This window comes from Anneissia japonica, unplaced genomic scaffold (genome assembly GCF_011630105.1).
Source record: "Anneissia japonica isolate Jap-2015-1 unplaced genomic scaffold, ASM1163010v1 scaffold288030_len866700_cov218, whole genome shotgun sequence".
In the NCBI taxonomy this organism is placed as follows: Eukaryota; Metazoa; Echinodermata; class Crinoidea; order Comatulida; family Comatulidae; genus Anneissia; species Anneissia japonica.
Genome location: NW_022728334.1, coordinates 756,559 through 773,651, shown reverse-complemented (window position 1 = coordinate 773,651; position 17,093 = coordinate 756,559). Strand labels below are relative to the sequence as shown.

The 17,093-nt window shown below is 33.8% G+C and overlaps 1 protein-coding gene across 1 annotated transcript; it reads left to right on the top strand.

Annotated features, from left to right (window-relative positions):
- The first annotated feature begins 4,008 nt into the window (after positions 1-4,008).
- On the top strand, positions 4,009-16,605 carry LOC117114100 (tenascin-like). Its single transcript, XM_033257644.1, has 16 exons — positions 4,009-4,146; positions 4,232-4,486; positions 4,752-4,886; positions 6,524-6,673; positions 7,081-7,206; positions 7,810-7,962; positions 9,812-9,940; positions 11,098-11,379; positions 11,642-11,953; positions 12,068-12,135; positions 12,399-12,621; positions 13,294-13,517; positions 13,779-13,845; positions 14,436-14,526; positions 15,148-15,342; positions 16,058-16,605. Exons 3-16 carry the CDS (start codon positions 4,865-4,867, stop codon positions 16,239-16,241), a joined length of 2,226 nt encoding a protein of 741 aa, XP_033113535.1. The 5' UTR covers positions 4,009-4,146; positions 4,232-4,486; positions 4,752-4,864; the 3' UTR covers positions 16,242-16,605.
- The last annotated feature ends 488 nt before the right edge of the window (positions 16,606-17,093 follow it).

The following is a 17,093-nucleotide window of genomic DNA, read 5'->3' as shown; positions in this document are numbered from 1 at the left end:
CAATAATTTAAATAAAAATTAACATCGAAAGCAATAGCAAGTCTTGTAGATATAAAAACGGACATTTCTACCACATTCCTTCTCCGTTAGTAGATTATTTCAGTTTTATATTTTATCCACGCATAAATTCTTTCCGTCAGAAAGTCTCTTTGTATCGGAAATGCTTAGGCTATGATACCAAGGTCTTTTATCTGACAAAGTTCCTTGATGATACATTATTTTAAAATCTAAGTTGTGGAGGCACTCAGCTGTATCAACTGCAATGAATAATAATTGTAGGCCTATTATATATCAGTAACAAAACCGTATACCTGCCTTTCTTTCTTTATATGTCTGTTATTTATTGACAGAATGTCTCACTCAGCTAATTTTCTGGTTTTTAGGAGAGTCTTTAAAACATGAGCCCAACTGCAGTACAATTTACATAAAATACTTTAAAATATAGCAGTGCAACTCAGATTTATGAAATAAGAATGACTAAACATGTCTTTAACAGTTAAGCAATATTTTTTTTCCGATTTTATGTCGTGCGGTAAAGAGTTGTTTGTGATATTGCGTCGTAGCGACGAAGTACCCTCAAAACCAGGAAATAATTATGGTTATCGTGAATGTGCTTTCCTTCCTCAACTGAGAAACTTCAGTCATTATTGTTTCTACTGCTGGTTTTAGGAGGTTAGACCGATAGAAAACGTTGATACTGAGCAGTGTACGGTACATATTTCGGCTTACCTGTAGTTAACACCTTCCTAGTTAAAACCAATAGTATGAAGATATTCTCTATTGTGTTATCGGAAGAGAAAAATCTATAAGCACAGGCATTTTGCTCATAGGCTGATAAAATATGAATTGCCGTTTTATATTTCTTCTATATTTTTCATCGTTATGTTCCAGCGTGAGTTCTAAAGGTAAGACATTCGTAATGTTGTCATATCACCTCACTTTACTTTTAAATGATCTATAGATAAATTATTTTTATCCTAAAATCTTGAAATCCATTTTACTAATAGACTCAAAGTTTTAACATGTATTTCTGGTACAAATTTGGAAAAAAAATCCCTTAATTTTCTCATTAGCAAACTTGATCTAATTTTACCTAATGAGCATGGTTTTTCAAACGAAATATCTTGCGTTTCGGGCACGCACTGCATCGTACGACAGTCCAACTCCCTGTGATTACTAGACGACACACGACCTGTCTCTTATACACATCTAGATGTGTATAAGAGACAGATTCTATCCCTTTTCAGTCATACCTATCCACCAGATTAAGACACTTCAAAGTAAAACTGTTAATTAGATACCTTGCTGTGAACAAACTACTTTTTTCAAATTGGTATTATTCATTTTGATAGATGTACATTTTCTGACATTAAGAATGAGAAAATTCAACATTTTTGGGTGGGAATATACTTAAGTTGTTAGAATTTAACTTTTAGATACGGTAATCCTTTAGAACCTACAATTAAAAATGATGGTTTGGGATGCTTAGATAATAATACGTTTAAAGTTAAATTTTGCAATTTTCACTGAAAAATATTACATCTATTCTTGTAGGTGCAAACTCAATAACAATGCTTTTGTAAAAATGCTAAACATACAAAGAGAAACTGAAAAATGTATTGCTTACGTAAGAAATACTATTAATAATCAATGGAAATGTACCGTAGATGGGAAAATATTAATATGTTTCAAATTTTGTGACAACATTATGTGAATGCAAAACTCAATAATTTGGAAGATTTCTTGATATGAAATCTACTGAAATACTTGTGCATGCTTTAATTTCATCTAGGTTTGATTTTTGTAACTCTCTACTTTTTGGAATCTCTGAAAGACTCGTTAAACGTATCCAGCGCACCCAGAACACTGCTGCTAGGATATGCACAGGGGCGATGAAATATGACCACGCTTCTCCCCTACTTCATAAACTTCACTGGTTGCCAATCAAGCAATTGTTTTTAAATTGTTAGTTCTCACCTACAAAGCGATATGTTTTAGTCATCCGTCCTACTTAAATGCCCTGCTTACTAAGTATACTCCATCTCGCCGTCTCCGTTCATCTTCTCGAAATCTCCTTTCTGTTCCCAAATATTCTACCAAAACCTATTTTCAATGCACATTCTCCCTTGCCTCTGCTTTTATTTGGAAACAGCTTCCTATTTATATAACTACTTCTTCTAATCTCTGCAACTTTAAATCGTAAATTAAGACCATATTGTTCTCCGAGGGTATCACACTTGCATAGTGCGCCTTTGATTTTTTTTGGAATTGGCGCCTTATAAATTCCTGATATTATTATTATTAGTCTTATTTAATTTGTTTTGACTTGATGCAATAACGGGTAGAGTTTGCGAAGAAGGAAAATAAAAAAAATAAAGCTTTACTTTAAATACAAATCTATGCAATGTAGTCCACTTGGATTTATATGGCGCTTTACCGAAATATCAAAGTGCCCGAGGTGTGCACTAAAGGGATCTTCGTGTCTGAGCTACTCGTTAAACCGGCACCAGCAATCTCTTGTCTGTCCACAGCAGGGGCTGTATGAAATTATCGTAACATTTGTATGATGTTTTAATAGAAGATTAATTAATGACAGTGGCTGAAGAAAAATAATTTTAATATTATGTATATTTAAAATCAAATATCCGCATATAAGGTGTTGGGAGTTCTTTAGTAGGTCTATCGCTTTTAACAGATGTGTATAAGAGACAGTCTCTAAATATTCAAAGAAAAATTCATTTAGATATAGGTTTTCTAAATTATTTTTAATTGGTCTTTGTATTTCCACAAAGTTGGAAAAGGAGTGTGCAAGTGGTGGATGGGGATGCCAGTGAACAGGATGAACTTCTATTAAAATTGGCAAAAGAACCAGGAAAGTCGGTAAATTAATTCATGATAAGTGTGTTTAGGTCTTTTTGAAAAAAGGGACTTCAAATGGAGTAGAATCTATTCTATCCCTTTTCAGTCATACCTATCCACCAGATTAAGATACTTCAAAGTAAAACTGTTAATTAGATACCTTGCTGTGAACAAACTACTTTTTTCAAATTGGTATTATTCATTTTGATAGATGTACATTTTCTGACAATAAGAATGAGAAAATTCAACATTTTTGGGTGGGAATATACTTAAGTTGTTAGAATTTAACTTTTAGATACGGTAATCCTTTAGAACCTACAATTAAAAATGATGGTTTGGGATGCTTAGATAATAATACGTTTAAAGTTAAATTTTGCAATTTTCACTGAAAAATATTACATCTATTCTTGTAGGTGCAAACTCAATAACAATGCTTTTGTAAAAATGCTAAACATACAAAGAGAAACTGAAAAATGTATTGCTTACGTAAGAAATACTATTAATAATCAATGGAAATGTACCGTAGATGGGAAAATATTAATATGTTTCAAATTTTGTGACAACATTATGTGAATGCAAAACTCAATAATTTGGAAGATTTCTTGATATGAAATCTACTGAAATACTTGTGCATGCTTTAATTTCATCTAGGTTTGATTTTTGTAACTCTCTACTTTTTGGAATCTCTGAAAGACTCGTTAAACGTATCCAGCGCACCCAGAACACTGCTGCTAGGATATGCACAGGGGCGATGAAATATGACCACGCTTCTCCCCTACTTCATAAACTTCACTGGTTGCCAATCAAGCAATTGTTTTTAAATTGTTAGTTCTCACCTACAAAGCGATATGTTTTAGTCATCCGTCCTACTTAAATGCCCTGCTTACTAAGTATACTCCATCTCGCCGTCTCCGTTCATCTTCTCGAAATCTCCTTTCTGTTACAGGCATTAATATCATCACCATCGCCAAAGGAGCCAATGGCCTTGTAGATCACAACATTGTCTGCATAAAGTAATTTATTAGATTGTGTGGAAAACGGTATGACAATAGTAAAATTGTTGAATAAAACGGGACCGAGAACACGGTCAACCCTGAAAAAACGTGAAAGTTGAGATAACCCCATAAAAGCAATTCGTTGAGGCCTACCCAAAAGAAAAGATAAAACCAGTGCAAAACAGGGTCACAGAGCCCAACGTTTGAGTGCCTCAAGCAGAAGATGTTTACTAACCCGATCGAAGTAAAGGCCTTAGTAAAGTCTAAAAGGAAGGCATCAATCGGTGATGAGGTTCGTTCTTAGAATTTTTGAATTTGCTATACTATCTTGTTAGTATCGAATTGTATGCTTACACATTTTAAATTTTTGTAATTAGCATCAATACTTCCAATAAACACTACATTTAGTGTCACTGCAAGCGTCGGAGAACGTCTGGTGATTGGCTTTACTGGTCTGGAGTCCATTGCCAAAATTAAATGGAGAAAAAATGATAAAATCATTAGGTCATCTACAAACGCAAACACGTTGACTTTTAACTCGATAACTGTGGATAACGCGGGAATATACGAAGCATATCCAAGCGGACAACGGTTGCTAAGACAGCATTCTTTCATCAAAGTTATTGTTCGAGGTAAATTAAATGTTTATATATTTTCTAATTTATAATATTTAAATTTACAGACAGGTCTTTATTCATAATGTTTCACAGTATTTAGTAGCCAGTGGTGCGAATTTATATATGTAACATAAAATGTAGAACATTTTTACCCCAAATTAATGATGAGAGTAGCATTACAGTATTGCGATAACGTCTATTTATTACTAATCTCAATGATTTAATTTCTGGATATTTCAATACAGACTACCGGTATGCCTTATTTTTTTTCCCTTTTTAGCTTGTCCGTCGGGAAAATGGGGACCACCGACTTGTTTAGGAGTATGCGACAACTGCTACCACGGAGGTGTTTGCGAAGTGGAAACAGGAATTTGCATCTGCCCTCCTGGTTTTATGGGCAGTAATTGCCTTACAGGTTTAATATATCATCACATTGATTCTAATTAACAATAACAAAAATTTCAGATATTTTACATTATACACACATACATACATAGGTCTACATACATACATACATGCATAATATACACACATGGGCCTACATACATACATACATACATACATACATATATAGGCCTATGTTTTTTTTTGTTATGACATTCGCCTTGACTGCAAGAAGCTGCAGGTTCTAATGCAGGGTCAGCCCACATTAGTGTTATGTAGCTGAGCCCTGGAACTGTGATTAGGCCAAAAAAAAAACAAAAAAAAAATTATTATGTTGCGGCCAGACGCCCGACCGACCAAAATTTTACGAAATTCAAGGTCGGCATTTTATTTATTTTTTTCTACAACGAACAATATCTTTGTTTTTTGTGAGCTAATAAGGCTGTAATAGCTTTGGACTATGCTAGTGGGCCATGGCATAGCCTATTTTGCTGCATGGTACCCGATGCGAATAAAAGATTGCTGTTTTATTTGTGTATTTTCTACTGTTTTAAGGGTAAACGCATTTTTGCGACCTACCGACCTACCCATTTTTTTGGATTTTCCCAAAACGTGGCCAACACAAACATTTATTATTTTTTGGCCTTATGAGATGGTTTATCAATTAAGAATCCTATTAATGTCTGAACTATTATTTTATTATATTATCAATTAAGAGTTCCGTCATCTATTCCAAACTATTATTTATTAAGACGGTAGCCTGACATAGTTTATGGTCGTAGGAAAATATGGCCGGAAAAATATCCCAGTAAAAATGGCCCACGGTAAAAATGGCCCCAAATTACTGAATTTTACCATTGGGGCCATTTTAACCTGTCTTTTAGGGCCATTTTTACTGGGGCCATTTTTCAGTGATCACTCTTTCTGGGGCCATTTTTTCCGTACACTAACGTTTAAAGTTAAAAGTAACCTTGTCTTCAATCATCTATTCCAAACTATTATTCATTAAGACGGTAGCCTGACATAGTTTATGGTCGTAGGAAAATATGGCCCCGGAAAAAATATCCCCGGAAAAATGGCCCAGTAAAAATTACTGAATTTTACCATTGGGGCCATTTTAACCTGTCTTTTAGGGCCATTTTTACTTTGGCCATTTTTTTCAGTGGTCACTCTTTCTGGGGCCATTTTTCCCGTACACTAACGTTTAAAGTTAAAAGTAACCTTGTCTTCAATCAGTAGACAAGGACACAGAGTGTGGCCACATACAGGATAGCTCTTAAAATAATGTAGTCTACTGGTAATTTATTAATTTTATGGAATTAATGATATTCAAGTGAATGGTGTATATTTATTGGTAAACACATTATGATATATCAATGCACAGCAGTAGACTTATTACCAAAAGGTCGCAAAGGTCTCACAGAATGGCAAATAAGCATCAGTAAAATATGAGTAACGTATGGATTACATGTTTATTCAATTAGCTTGATTTATTTACTAAGCACTACTTCTAGAAAAGCACTTTAAATTTGTTGCATGTTTGGTTATTTTTCACCTATTTTTTTTAATACTGCGCAAGGCTAATGCTACGCCTGTTTAAATTAAAATCTCTGGTACTAATAGTATTCTTTGACTTGTCTTTCTTTTTAATCACAATTCTTACCACAGCGTGTGGTGGCAACAGATTCGGATGGAGTTGTGAAAAAAGATGCACATGGATTGAAGATCTCAAAGACCAGTGTAGATTTCAGATTTGCCTCCCCGATCCGTTTGGATGTCAGTGTGCTGCTGGCTTTACAGGCATAAGCTGCAATTCCGGTAAATTATTCAAATTTTACATTATAGCTTTATACAATATGTTTGTTAATCATATTGATTTTAATTTCATTTTATTTTTGTCACTAACCATGATATTATAACATTTCTTATTAGATAACAATTTGCCTCTCTTCACAACAGTGCTGCTGCTCTTGACTCACTCATGTGGAACAGAAATAATCTTAACACACCCTCGCTCATTTTAAGCTCTAGAGCAAACAATTCATGTGGTTGTGAAATTTCTTGGGGTTCTGTTTTTGTAAAATTGTTATAATATGTTTTTACTCATTATATTATCTGGCTTTTCGTGTCCTGTACATATAATTAATTTTAATGATTTTGTTCTTAAATAGGCTCTATATAAAAATGATAAATATACATATACATATACTGTTTATGTCTAACAGAATGTCCAGCTGGAACTTATGGGGCTGGTTGCAAACAAGTTTGCCACTGTAAATCAGCATCATGTAATCGGTACACCGGCGCATGCTCAGAGTGCATGAACTCATGGAATGGGGAATCATGTCAGAGTAAGATAATCATGATTTCACTTAATATGCTGATTTCAATGGCGACCATATTGAAATAATTATAATTTTCAGTGACAGATCCAGCAAATTGAATTGAGGTGATTAGGGAGGGAATTTTATAGATGCAGGATGCAGAACACCTCAGCGGGAAATGACACTTAATTTAATATAGGCCTACTTTTTTCCAATATTGTTCAAACTTTATAAAAACATTATTGGGGGGTGAAGCCGCCTTTGACTGTTGTAAGTATGTTGCAATTCTCTCCAAAATATTAGAAACTGCGGTACATATTTATGACCCCATATGTTTTACATGTTTCCTGGTATGACCTTGTTGAGAGAAATAGGAAGTGTAGAAAGTGAGTCGCATTTCCGCTGAAACAATTTATATTTTCTATTGCATTGTAAACAATTATAATGGTTTTTTTTAGACTCATATCATAAATATAGGTGCTACAAATTGACTTTATATAAAATTCGTTTTGTGCATGGTTTTTCTTTAAATTTAGAAAGCAGTTTAGTCATTTTACCCATTGTAATCTAAATTATAGCAGACTCGATTTCGTCGGTACTTGAATATTTTTTTTTATATATAATTATCAGTTCCTGATGTTTGTCCTGATGGTTATTATGGAGATCAATGTATTCAAAAATGTCACTGTAAGGATGACAAAAGTTGTGACAAAGATACTGGACACTGCATAAATGGCCAGTGCGCAGTTGGATATGCCCTTTCAGATGCAAGCATTTGTGAACGTAAGTGTTTATGGTTAATCTCCCACAAGCCAACACATCCTTCTATGTATTTTGTTCCCCGCTTACTTGTTATATTGACCTAATATATATAAAACACGTCTTCATTATGAATGAATTATTACTGTCATTATATTCATCATCATCATCATCGTTATCATCATAACCATCATCATCATCATCATCATCTTCATAATTATTATCATCATCCTTTAATTTTTATCATCAACGTGGACCTACTTATCATCATCATGTTCATTATTATTATCATCATCATCATCTTCTTCGTCGTCGCCATTATCTTCATCATCACTATTACCATCATCACTTTCTTTTTCTTCTTCGTCATTGTCATATCTTCAAAATCTAAATCATCATCATCATCGTCATCATCATCATCATAATTACCATTATCCTCATCATTATTATCACATAGTTGATAGCACGATGAATGATTCGGATGCCACTAAAGCTAGTTTCACGAAAATAAAAACATTGGAGTCAAATGTCATTGCCATGGCAATCACTGATTTTAGAGAGTTAGATCTGATTTTAATTTGCTCAGAACATCATATATTTCAACTTTATTTCAAAAATTGCATTGCAATTCATAATATTATTATTGACACCAGTTTTTAAATATCACCCAATGACGTGCAATGAAATAAAATTGTACTTGGTTTGGGAGTTATGACGAACGTATCAATGAAATACCTTTAATTTTAACATTCTGTATATATAAATTTAAAGTGAGACTTGGTCTTACAAAAAAATATCCCTGGTCATTATTCACATACGAGTTGGAACAATTGAATAGTTGTAAATTTTTAACTAATACTGATTGACCTTAATATACTGTACTTTGATAGAGCCTTACGATCTTAATAAATGTTAAGCTTACATTGCTAATCGTCACCAATGTAAGCGCACAACTGACATAAGAATTAAAGCTTTCAGTTAGTTATGATAGTTATGAAAAAAAAAGATAAAATAGGCCTAATAACAATTGAATTCAAAAATGGATGATTTGTCTTTCAATGCTTATTTTTTCATTAAACTTAATATGATCATTGTATTAGGCTGAACGAAATGATATAAAGGACCGTTGGTTCAAAAGGAGTAAATAATGATTTATATAAGAAATAACGATAAAAAATATAACAATTAAAGTAGAAAGTAATTGAGGTGGGTAAAATCCACACAAAAGGGAAAGAGATAGGAACCTCGGGTGAAAGTATGGTGCGTCCTAGACGGAGACTATTGGTATTATTATGTTTAATGTTTATTGTTAAAAATAAAAAAGCTGTAATTTTGTTTTTCGAATGAACACTTTGTATATCTATATATTTTGTTTGCTATTCGTAGACAGTTAAGTTGTATTAGTAATTATATACCATATTTTTCACATAATATTGTGTAGAAAAATTGTGGTTTTCGAAAAGTAGTAGAATGACTCGACTACTGCAATATTAGGAACTTAATGTGTACTTTTTCCCCGAATCATATGACCTATTTTCCGCTATTTTAAAATGATTTTACATGACCAGAAAAAAAATCCTTGCCAACAACCTGAATACAATGTTTGTAATCACGTTCATCGTGCATACAAAACCTGATGTAGCTAAAACAGAATTCTCAGTAGTTGTTATAGTTGTTATAACAACTCCATGGTCTAAAGGAAAGCTCATTTACTTTAATTTGTATTGTATAATCAACGTTGATACATTTGACACACTATCAAGAAATTGATTGTAGTTTTATAAATAAACTCTTATTAAGAACATTAAAATTATGTTAAATCTTGATTTTGTTTAAATTTAAAACTGTAATTGATTTTTATGTATTCCAACAGCATGCGTGGGGGATTCATACGGTGATGGTTGCAATGAGACCTGTAATTGCCCTTTGGATTATTGCCACAACGAGAAAGGTTGCTTGAGTGATTGTTTCGATTACTGGTTAGCGCCTTCGTGTACTATAGGTAGGCTGGACACTATAGTTATTTTAGAGGAGACCGAAAGATAAAATGACAATATTATGGCGGTAACAGTGTAAAAAACAAGAGGAAAAGGAGTAAGGGCAGAATGCTTTACATTCACCCAATTTATCTACTTAGTAATTGAGTGTACCATGTCAAGAAGTATCATGTCCAAAGTAGCTCTGTGAACGTAAAACTAAATGAAGTAATGTTAATACAGGTCACCAACATAATTTGTAACGGCACAGAAGCATATTCAGTTAATTTCCTCAATTTCGAAATATGCTTTTGAAAAGATGCCCTATAGGCATTGTTCTTACCAGTTTTGCTCAAGAACAGAGAGAAACATGTTACAGAGTGGACGAGCACCAGGCCCGTAGCGTGAATTAATTTGTGGGAGGTTCGTTTCAGTGGAAAGTGGACCCTTTGTAAACCATTATACAATAACTAATATTGTTAGCTGGGAAAGCTTAAGAAATGCCGACTTGAAATACTTCTGGTCTGTATGATCTCCGATACACTGGAGAACATTGTAAATATATCTACGAATATCAATTTTTCGTTTTTAAATGCGGACCTTCTCCAGTTTTTTGATGGTTCGTCGTAACCCCCTTAATCTCCCCACGCTATGGGCCTGAAGCAGGTTTGACAATAACTGAACACAGATGTTAGTATTATTGCTTAATAATGACCAAATCACGCAATTCGTATGTTATTTTGTGTCTAAAATACAGTACATTTATTGGTAAAAAATATATTTATGTGCTAAAACGTATTTATTATACATAAACCGTGTACGGTATCAATTATTGCTTTGAGACTTCCTCTCTAGGGATATAGGCCTATACGAGTGTGTGCCTGAAATTTCCAACCCGCCTCAACTCACTATAGTTGGTGCTGAGCAGCGGTGGCTCCATTCAAAAGAACAATTTTGGCATAAAAATGATATTGATTAGTGAAATATTGATCTGGCCAACCGGGCCGCTTTCTATGACCTTGTAATATAATAATAATAATAATAATAATAATAATAATAATAATAATAATAATAATTATTATTATTGTTATTATTATTATCATCATTATCAATATCATTATCACTATTATCACTATTATTATTATTATTATTAGTATTATTATTATTATTATTATTCTATCAGGGATTGTGGCCGTAGGATATGACAAATGTAATTCCGGCGAACCTACAAACTTTACTTGTTCAGTAACCGGTAACATAACTGGAGTCGACGTCCGTTTACAATACCAAAACAGTCTCTCATCTTCACTATCACCAGTTACACTATTACCAGTTACAGTGGAGACAACTGACGGTATTTTATTGGCCAGATTCATTGCCGATGCAGATATTACACAGAATTACAGGTGTCGGATTCAAGATGGCGAGTACTGGACGACTCGTGCTTTACATTTTGACGTTTATGGTAATGTAACTGTTGATCCATTAAAAAATGAATGTCGAGATTATTAAAATCTTTTTCTTGGATAATAAAATCCAAATTAATTATTAATAATGTGTGCAGTTAAAATTTTGAGCCAGTGGTAGATGTCTATAGACATAAAGGTGTGCAGATTATATTATTTCATTTGCTGGGTCTGTTGTAAACTATATATAATTATGCTTAACAATTAAAACATAATTTATATTTTTTGTATAAACCACTGGATTCATAAAACAACATAAAGATCTGCCTGGCTATAATGGCAAAGCGTCTGTCTTGAATTCAACTAACTCATCGGTGACGTTGAAATGGCGACCGTGGAGCATTGATAAAGGAGACACGGGTGATGGTCCAGTTATTGATTACGTCGTCTTCTATAAACGATCACGGGATCAAGAATGGAACTCTGTCCCCAGTACATCCGGAATGACGTCAGTAAAAGTGACGGGATTATCGGCAAATACTGAATACGAGTTTTCTGTGGCAGCCGTTAGACCATGCACCGGAGGTCGTGGAGAAATGGGCATGGTCTTAAATTCTACCACTCTTTGTTCACGTAAGTCATTCTTAATTACCTGTATTTTGTAGGTAAAAAGTGTGTAGTATTTCTTCAATTCAAATATTTACATTTTTAAAACACATTGACTAACACTGCTTAGGTCTTTCACAGCTCCTGGAACACCATTCACTACACTCACAAGTGGTGACATGCTGAGGCAACTTAATGTCAATTGGTCGGTACGTATTTATAGTGATGTTTAAAAATAATTCCGTTTTTTGTAATTGTAATAACCGATATCGGTATAATACCATCATCATCGCCACCAATCGTATCGTCTTCAATACCATCACTAATATCAACGTCATCAAATAAAAGTTGTCATAATACAGTTATCATCATCAATACCATCATCGTCATTCTCACTATCATCTTGTTAATCATAATGCACTTTGACTTTTCCCATCCCACGGTAAGTAACAACGTGTAATTTAAATCATAGGTTCCTCATGTTGATACCGATTGTCCGATCACTTCCTTCACAATTTATTATTCTGAGCTTGGTTTCGAAGATGATGAAACCCACATTGTTGTCAACGACACTGTCAGAGAGTACACTATCTTATGCCTGAATGCTTTCACGGCTTACAACGTGGAATTAACGTCAAGAAACAAAGATTTCGAAAGCCTCCGATCTTCAAATATGGCGTATACAACTGAAGAAAGTAAGCAATAATGTTATGATATTGACAAAAATTAAGGAACCTTGTAGGTATATTGACCCACTTATTAGGCGAAATATCTTCTGTAAAGTTATACAAAATTTAAGTTATGAATTACACTTCAGTAAGAAGTCTAGCATGATGTACAGAATAAGTGTAGATGTTAAGATGTAGGCCTACATTTCTGATGAGATTATTTTAAACCAAAATCGATTTCTCAAGATACAACTCCTCCACTACATAGGTTCATTACGCTCAGTAGATCTAGTAGAATTGTTGGTCACTTTTAAAAATGCAAATCGCCATAAAATTAATTTCTTCTAAGTGTAATAAGCCTGTTCTACAATAACCAGCAACGATATATAAATTTTCACAGTTGCTTTTTTAAACATGTGCAAGTATATATTATATGTTTTTGCTATCTTCATTGTATTGTTGAACCAGAAAAACAAATATCAAATGCATTGTGATGACAAAATAATAAATGAATCTTGAATATTATTTCATAGTTATCACCATTAAAAAGGTACCAGTACCGTTGCAAAGAAACTGGTCGACAACACTCAATACATGAATTATAAATTTGATTGATTATTGTTCGTTAAAAATGTTTTACGTATTATTTAGGATAGTTATCAGTGTTCACATTTTAAATACAATTGACTTTAAAAATAGAAGCGGTGCCACCAATAGTTTCCATGTGCAGTGACTCTCCGATAACACTTCAAATTGGAACAAACAGTATGGGAATCTTTGGCAATGTCACGCACTTTAACATCAGATATAGAGAGGAAAATGTCAAAGACGAAACATGGCAACTGGTGAAGCTAGCTTCAAAAAATGGTTCTGCTACTTGGATTGGGAACGACCTCACAGCGGGAAAAGTGTACGTGTTCGAGGTACAGTCATGTAAATTCTAGCCAAATACCAAGTAGCTTTCACAATATTCTTACTCAGTATTTATACCTATCAGGTTATTTAATAGATCAGTTGGTAGAGGAGCCAAACGGTTTTATTTTCGAAAAATATTTAACATGTAATTAAGAATTTGTATATGCGTCAAAGAAAAATGTCGATTTTTTGGCGAGAAAAGTGCCTAGTAGTACAGTAATTGACAAATAAATATTATCATGAATAACGCATTTACTTTTTATGTTAAGGTCAGGGCCGTAAACCGCCTTGGTGAAGGCCGGTGGAGTAATACCTTTTCTGCCATCTCACGCAGAGGTGAGTAAAATGCTCATACACATAATTACAAGTTTAACAAAAGCATAAACTTAATTTATTATAAAGTGTATTATAACAAAGAAAAATATAAATTATAATTATTCTATCATATAATCTAATTGGCTGTTATACAACAGGTATGGCCTAGGGTCTTAACCTTTTAGCCTAATGTCAATTTTCCGACCCCCCACAACTTGGTAAACATAAATTCCAAATATTTAATATTGTAAATGTTAAAAAGACAATGAAATCTTTGAATAGTGATCATAACTCCAATGCTCTACAATATTAGTGCGACAAACCACAGCAAGAAGAAAGAATATGTCAGTTTATAATTTAGACTTGATTACTTTTGTCGTCAACGGTAGGTATATATCCGGGGCGTGTGTAAGACTTTGCCAGTATGACAGTGTACAACCATTAGCAAGTTTTTAGAATATGGCAGCTCTAAAAGCCCTGTATTTACACTCTTATAATTTAAAATGTTTTTCTTATTGCATTTACCATGTGATTGAACCTAAATTTGCGCGCATACCTTACCTTTATGTAGTGTTTAGATATAGTAACCATATTGATTATTTTCATGTAAGGTACAATTCCGAACCTCGTTGTCATCATATGTATCTCTCTTGCTCTTCTGATTTTATTGATTTGCAACGCTTTCTTCTTGATTTGTTGCTGGTAAGTTATATTTGTATATAAATTACATTACTTTATCTAATACTACTAATAATAATTGTAGTAGTATGAATTATAAATAAAATAATGCGTTATTTATATTGCGCATATTGCAATAAAATGCCATGCTATGTCCATTCACCATTTGACCAGTTGTTGGCAAAGCCCACAAAAACCGACCCAAAATCCAAAAACAATCTAATGTGAGCATACGATATTCAATCATAATGAACAATATAAATAAAGACAAAAAAAGTTTACATTTTAGTTTGTGCTTATCAAGTTAGAATCTCTACCGAGTTCCAGTAGTATGTTTTGATTTTTTAACGTATATAATGTACAAACATTGCATTATTATTGTTTATAGCCTTGTCGTTTCAGTGATCAAATTTTCTTTTTATGCTGTGTTCTTCGCTGTAAACCTTTTGTTGACTTGTGTATTTTTATTTAATTCAATCTCTGGAAGTAATGTTCTAATGGATATTGGATGATCTTTATTATTTAAAAAAAATGTTTACAACATTAATTAATAATTGTCAATGTAATTCGTATTCTGATGTTTATGTTCTTTAATTTAATACTCCCAAAATTACAAATCAGCATGGTTGCCACTCCTCGTTTCAGGATAATGCGACCTGTTTCTAGTAAGGAATTGGAACAGAGCAGAGATCATTTTTCAATGAAAAAAAAGTCTACACTGGAACAGAAAAAGGTAGAAAAAGAAGCGGTAAAGAATGATGACACAGAGAGCTACTATAAAGAAATAGACACTGATGATTTTGAGTACGAGATCCCCAAAGAGGCCGTTAACACCACAAGGTTGATTGTATTGATTGTATATTATATATCACCGGTTTTACAATTACATTATAATAAACATCTTACAAGTTTAGGTTTATATCTTACACTGTTTACTTTATCTTTAGTTTACTTTTTGACAAATGAAAATATTAAGAATATAGAACGACCAAGAAAACATGCTGAAAAAATGCAAGACTTCCAATTTTCTGACCTCTCATTAGTACTAAGAACACTTAGTCCAGAAAACCATGCAAGATCCGACGCACACACTACATTGTTAAATTCTCGACCAATCCGGCACTCGCTTCAGACAACCCTTAACCCCTAACTTAATCATGGGTTGCGCCAGGCCCTAACCCCACCCCCCATCGGGGAGAAAAAGCACAATTCGCCGGGGAGAAAAAAAATTACATGTATTTTCTACATATTATTAGACTCTAAAATCGATTAAATAAGCCTTTGAAACCCCTATTGTCAAAATTTTCGAGGCTTCGCCCCCTGGACCACTTTCGAAACCTTTTAATCGTCGAAGCTCGACCACGCCCACTTTGCTTTCGTCGAGGAAATCGGAGCCCCTGGTTGGGACCTCCCCCCTCCCCCGTCGGGCAAATCCTGGCGCCACCCCTGAACGTAATTCATGTGTTTAATAGTAAGTATACCGTAAGTAAAGTGCTATGATGTGCAATGCAATATGTGTATTATGTATTGAACAAGATTCTTATTTTAATTTCAGGATACTGAAATCTGCTAATGATGACCGTCATTATTCTGAACCAATTTCAAATGATTATTCAGAAACAATGTTTTCTGCATATGAAGAGGAAATCGTAGAAAACGAAGTGTTCAAGAAAGGTGACACAGAAAGTATATATGAAGAGATGGATAATAAGGACTACGAGACGTCGATAAATACTTAAAAGAAAGTGGCGTAATACAGGGCATTCACTGCGTCGTATGACCGTCGTACGACTTAAACTCCGCTGATTATCGGTGGCAGTCTAAACTCATCGTCATTAAAAACGATCCGTCGCACGTGCGTCGTGGCGTTGCGTATTCTCCATTGAATCGAGTCGGCCGGCGGGCGCCGCCTGATTGCCCGGTATTACTGTGAGCCCTCACTGGCTAAAGCCGGAGTCCCAGACCTTAAAGTGCAGTCCGGGATATACATTAACCGAAAGGTCCACTGATTAATCTCAGATAAGAAAGTATAATACATACTCCAAGTATTGAAATACACGCCATCGTGTTGGGATTCAATATTTCGACATTAATTATGTCATCATCAGGAATGAAAAATTATCCATATTAGCACGCTTATATGCACTAGCACCAAAAGTGTTTAATCAATCAAAACATTACCTCTAGTAGGTGACATAGCAGTGATTTAAACAAAAGATCAAAGCATTCTTACTCCACTGATCAAAGCTACCTAAAAAAACAAAGAAAGCTCCTTTGAAGTCTGAGCCCATTGTTAAGCAAAGGGTGTTGTCTACGTATAGCAAACGCTTCTTTAAACAATAGGATAGACCAGTTTCGGGAGCTGTCAATAATTTTAGTACTAGAAAATATTAAACCTAATTTATTACTTACATACAGACATTATCATTTTCAAGTATACCCTGTAAGCCTAAAACATATTGGAATGCCTCACAGTTTTTAACATGGTCAAATATAACACTATCAGATCGTAAAGAATGTTCTTTAAGTCTAGTTATTAAGCACCTATTTGTGTTACCAATATAATTACTATAACAGCCTGGACATTTAAA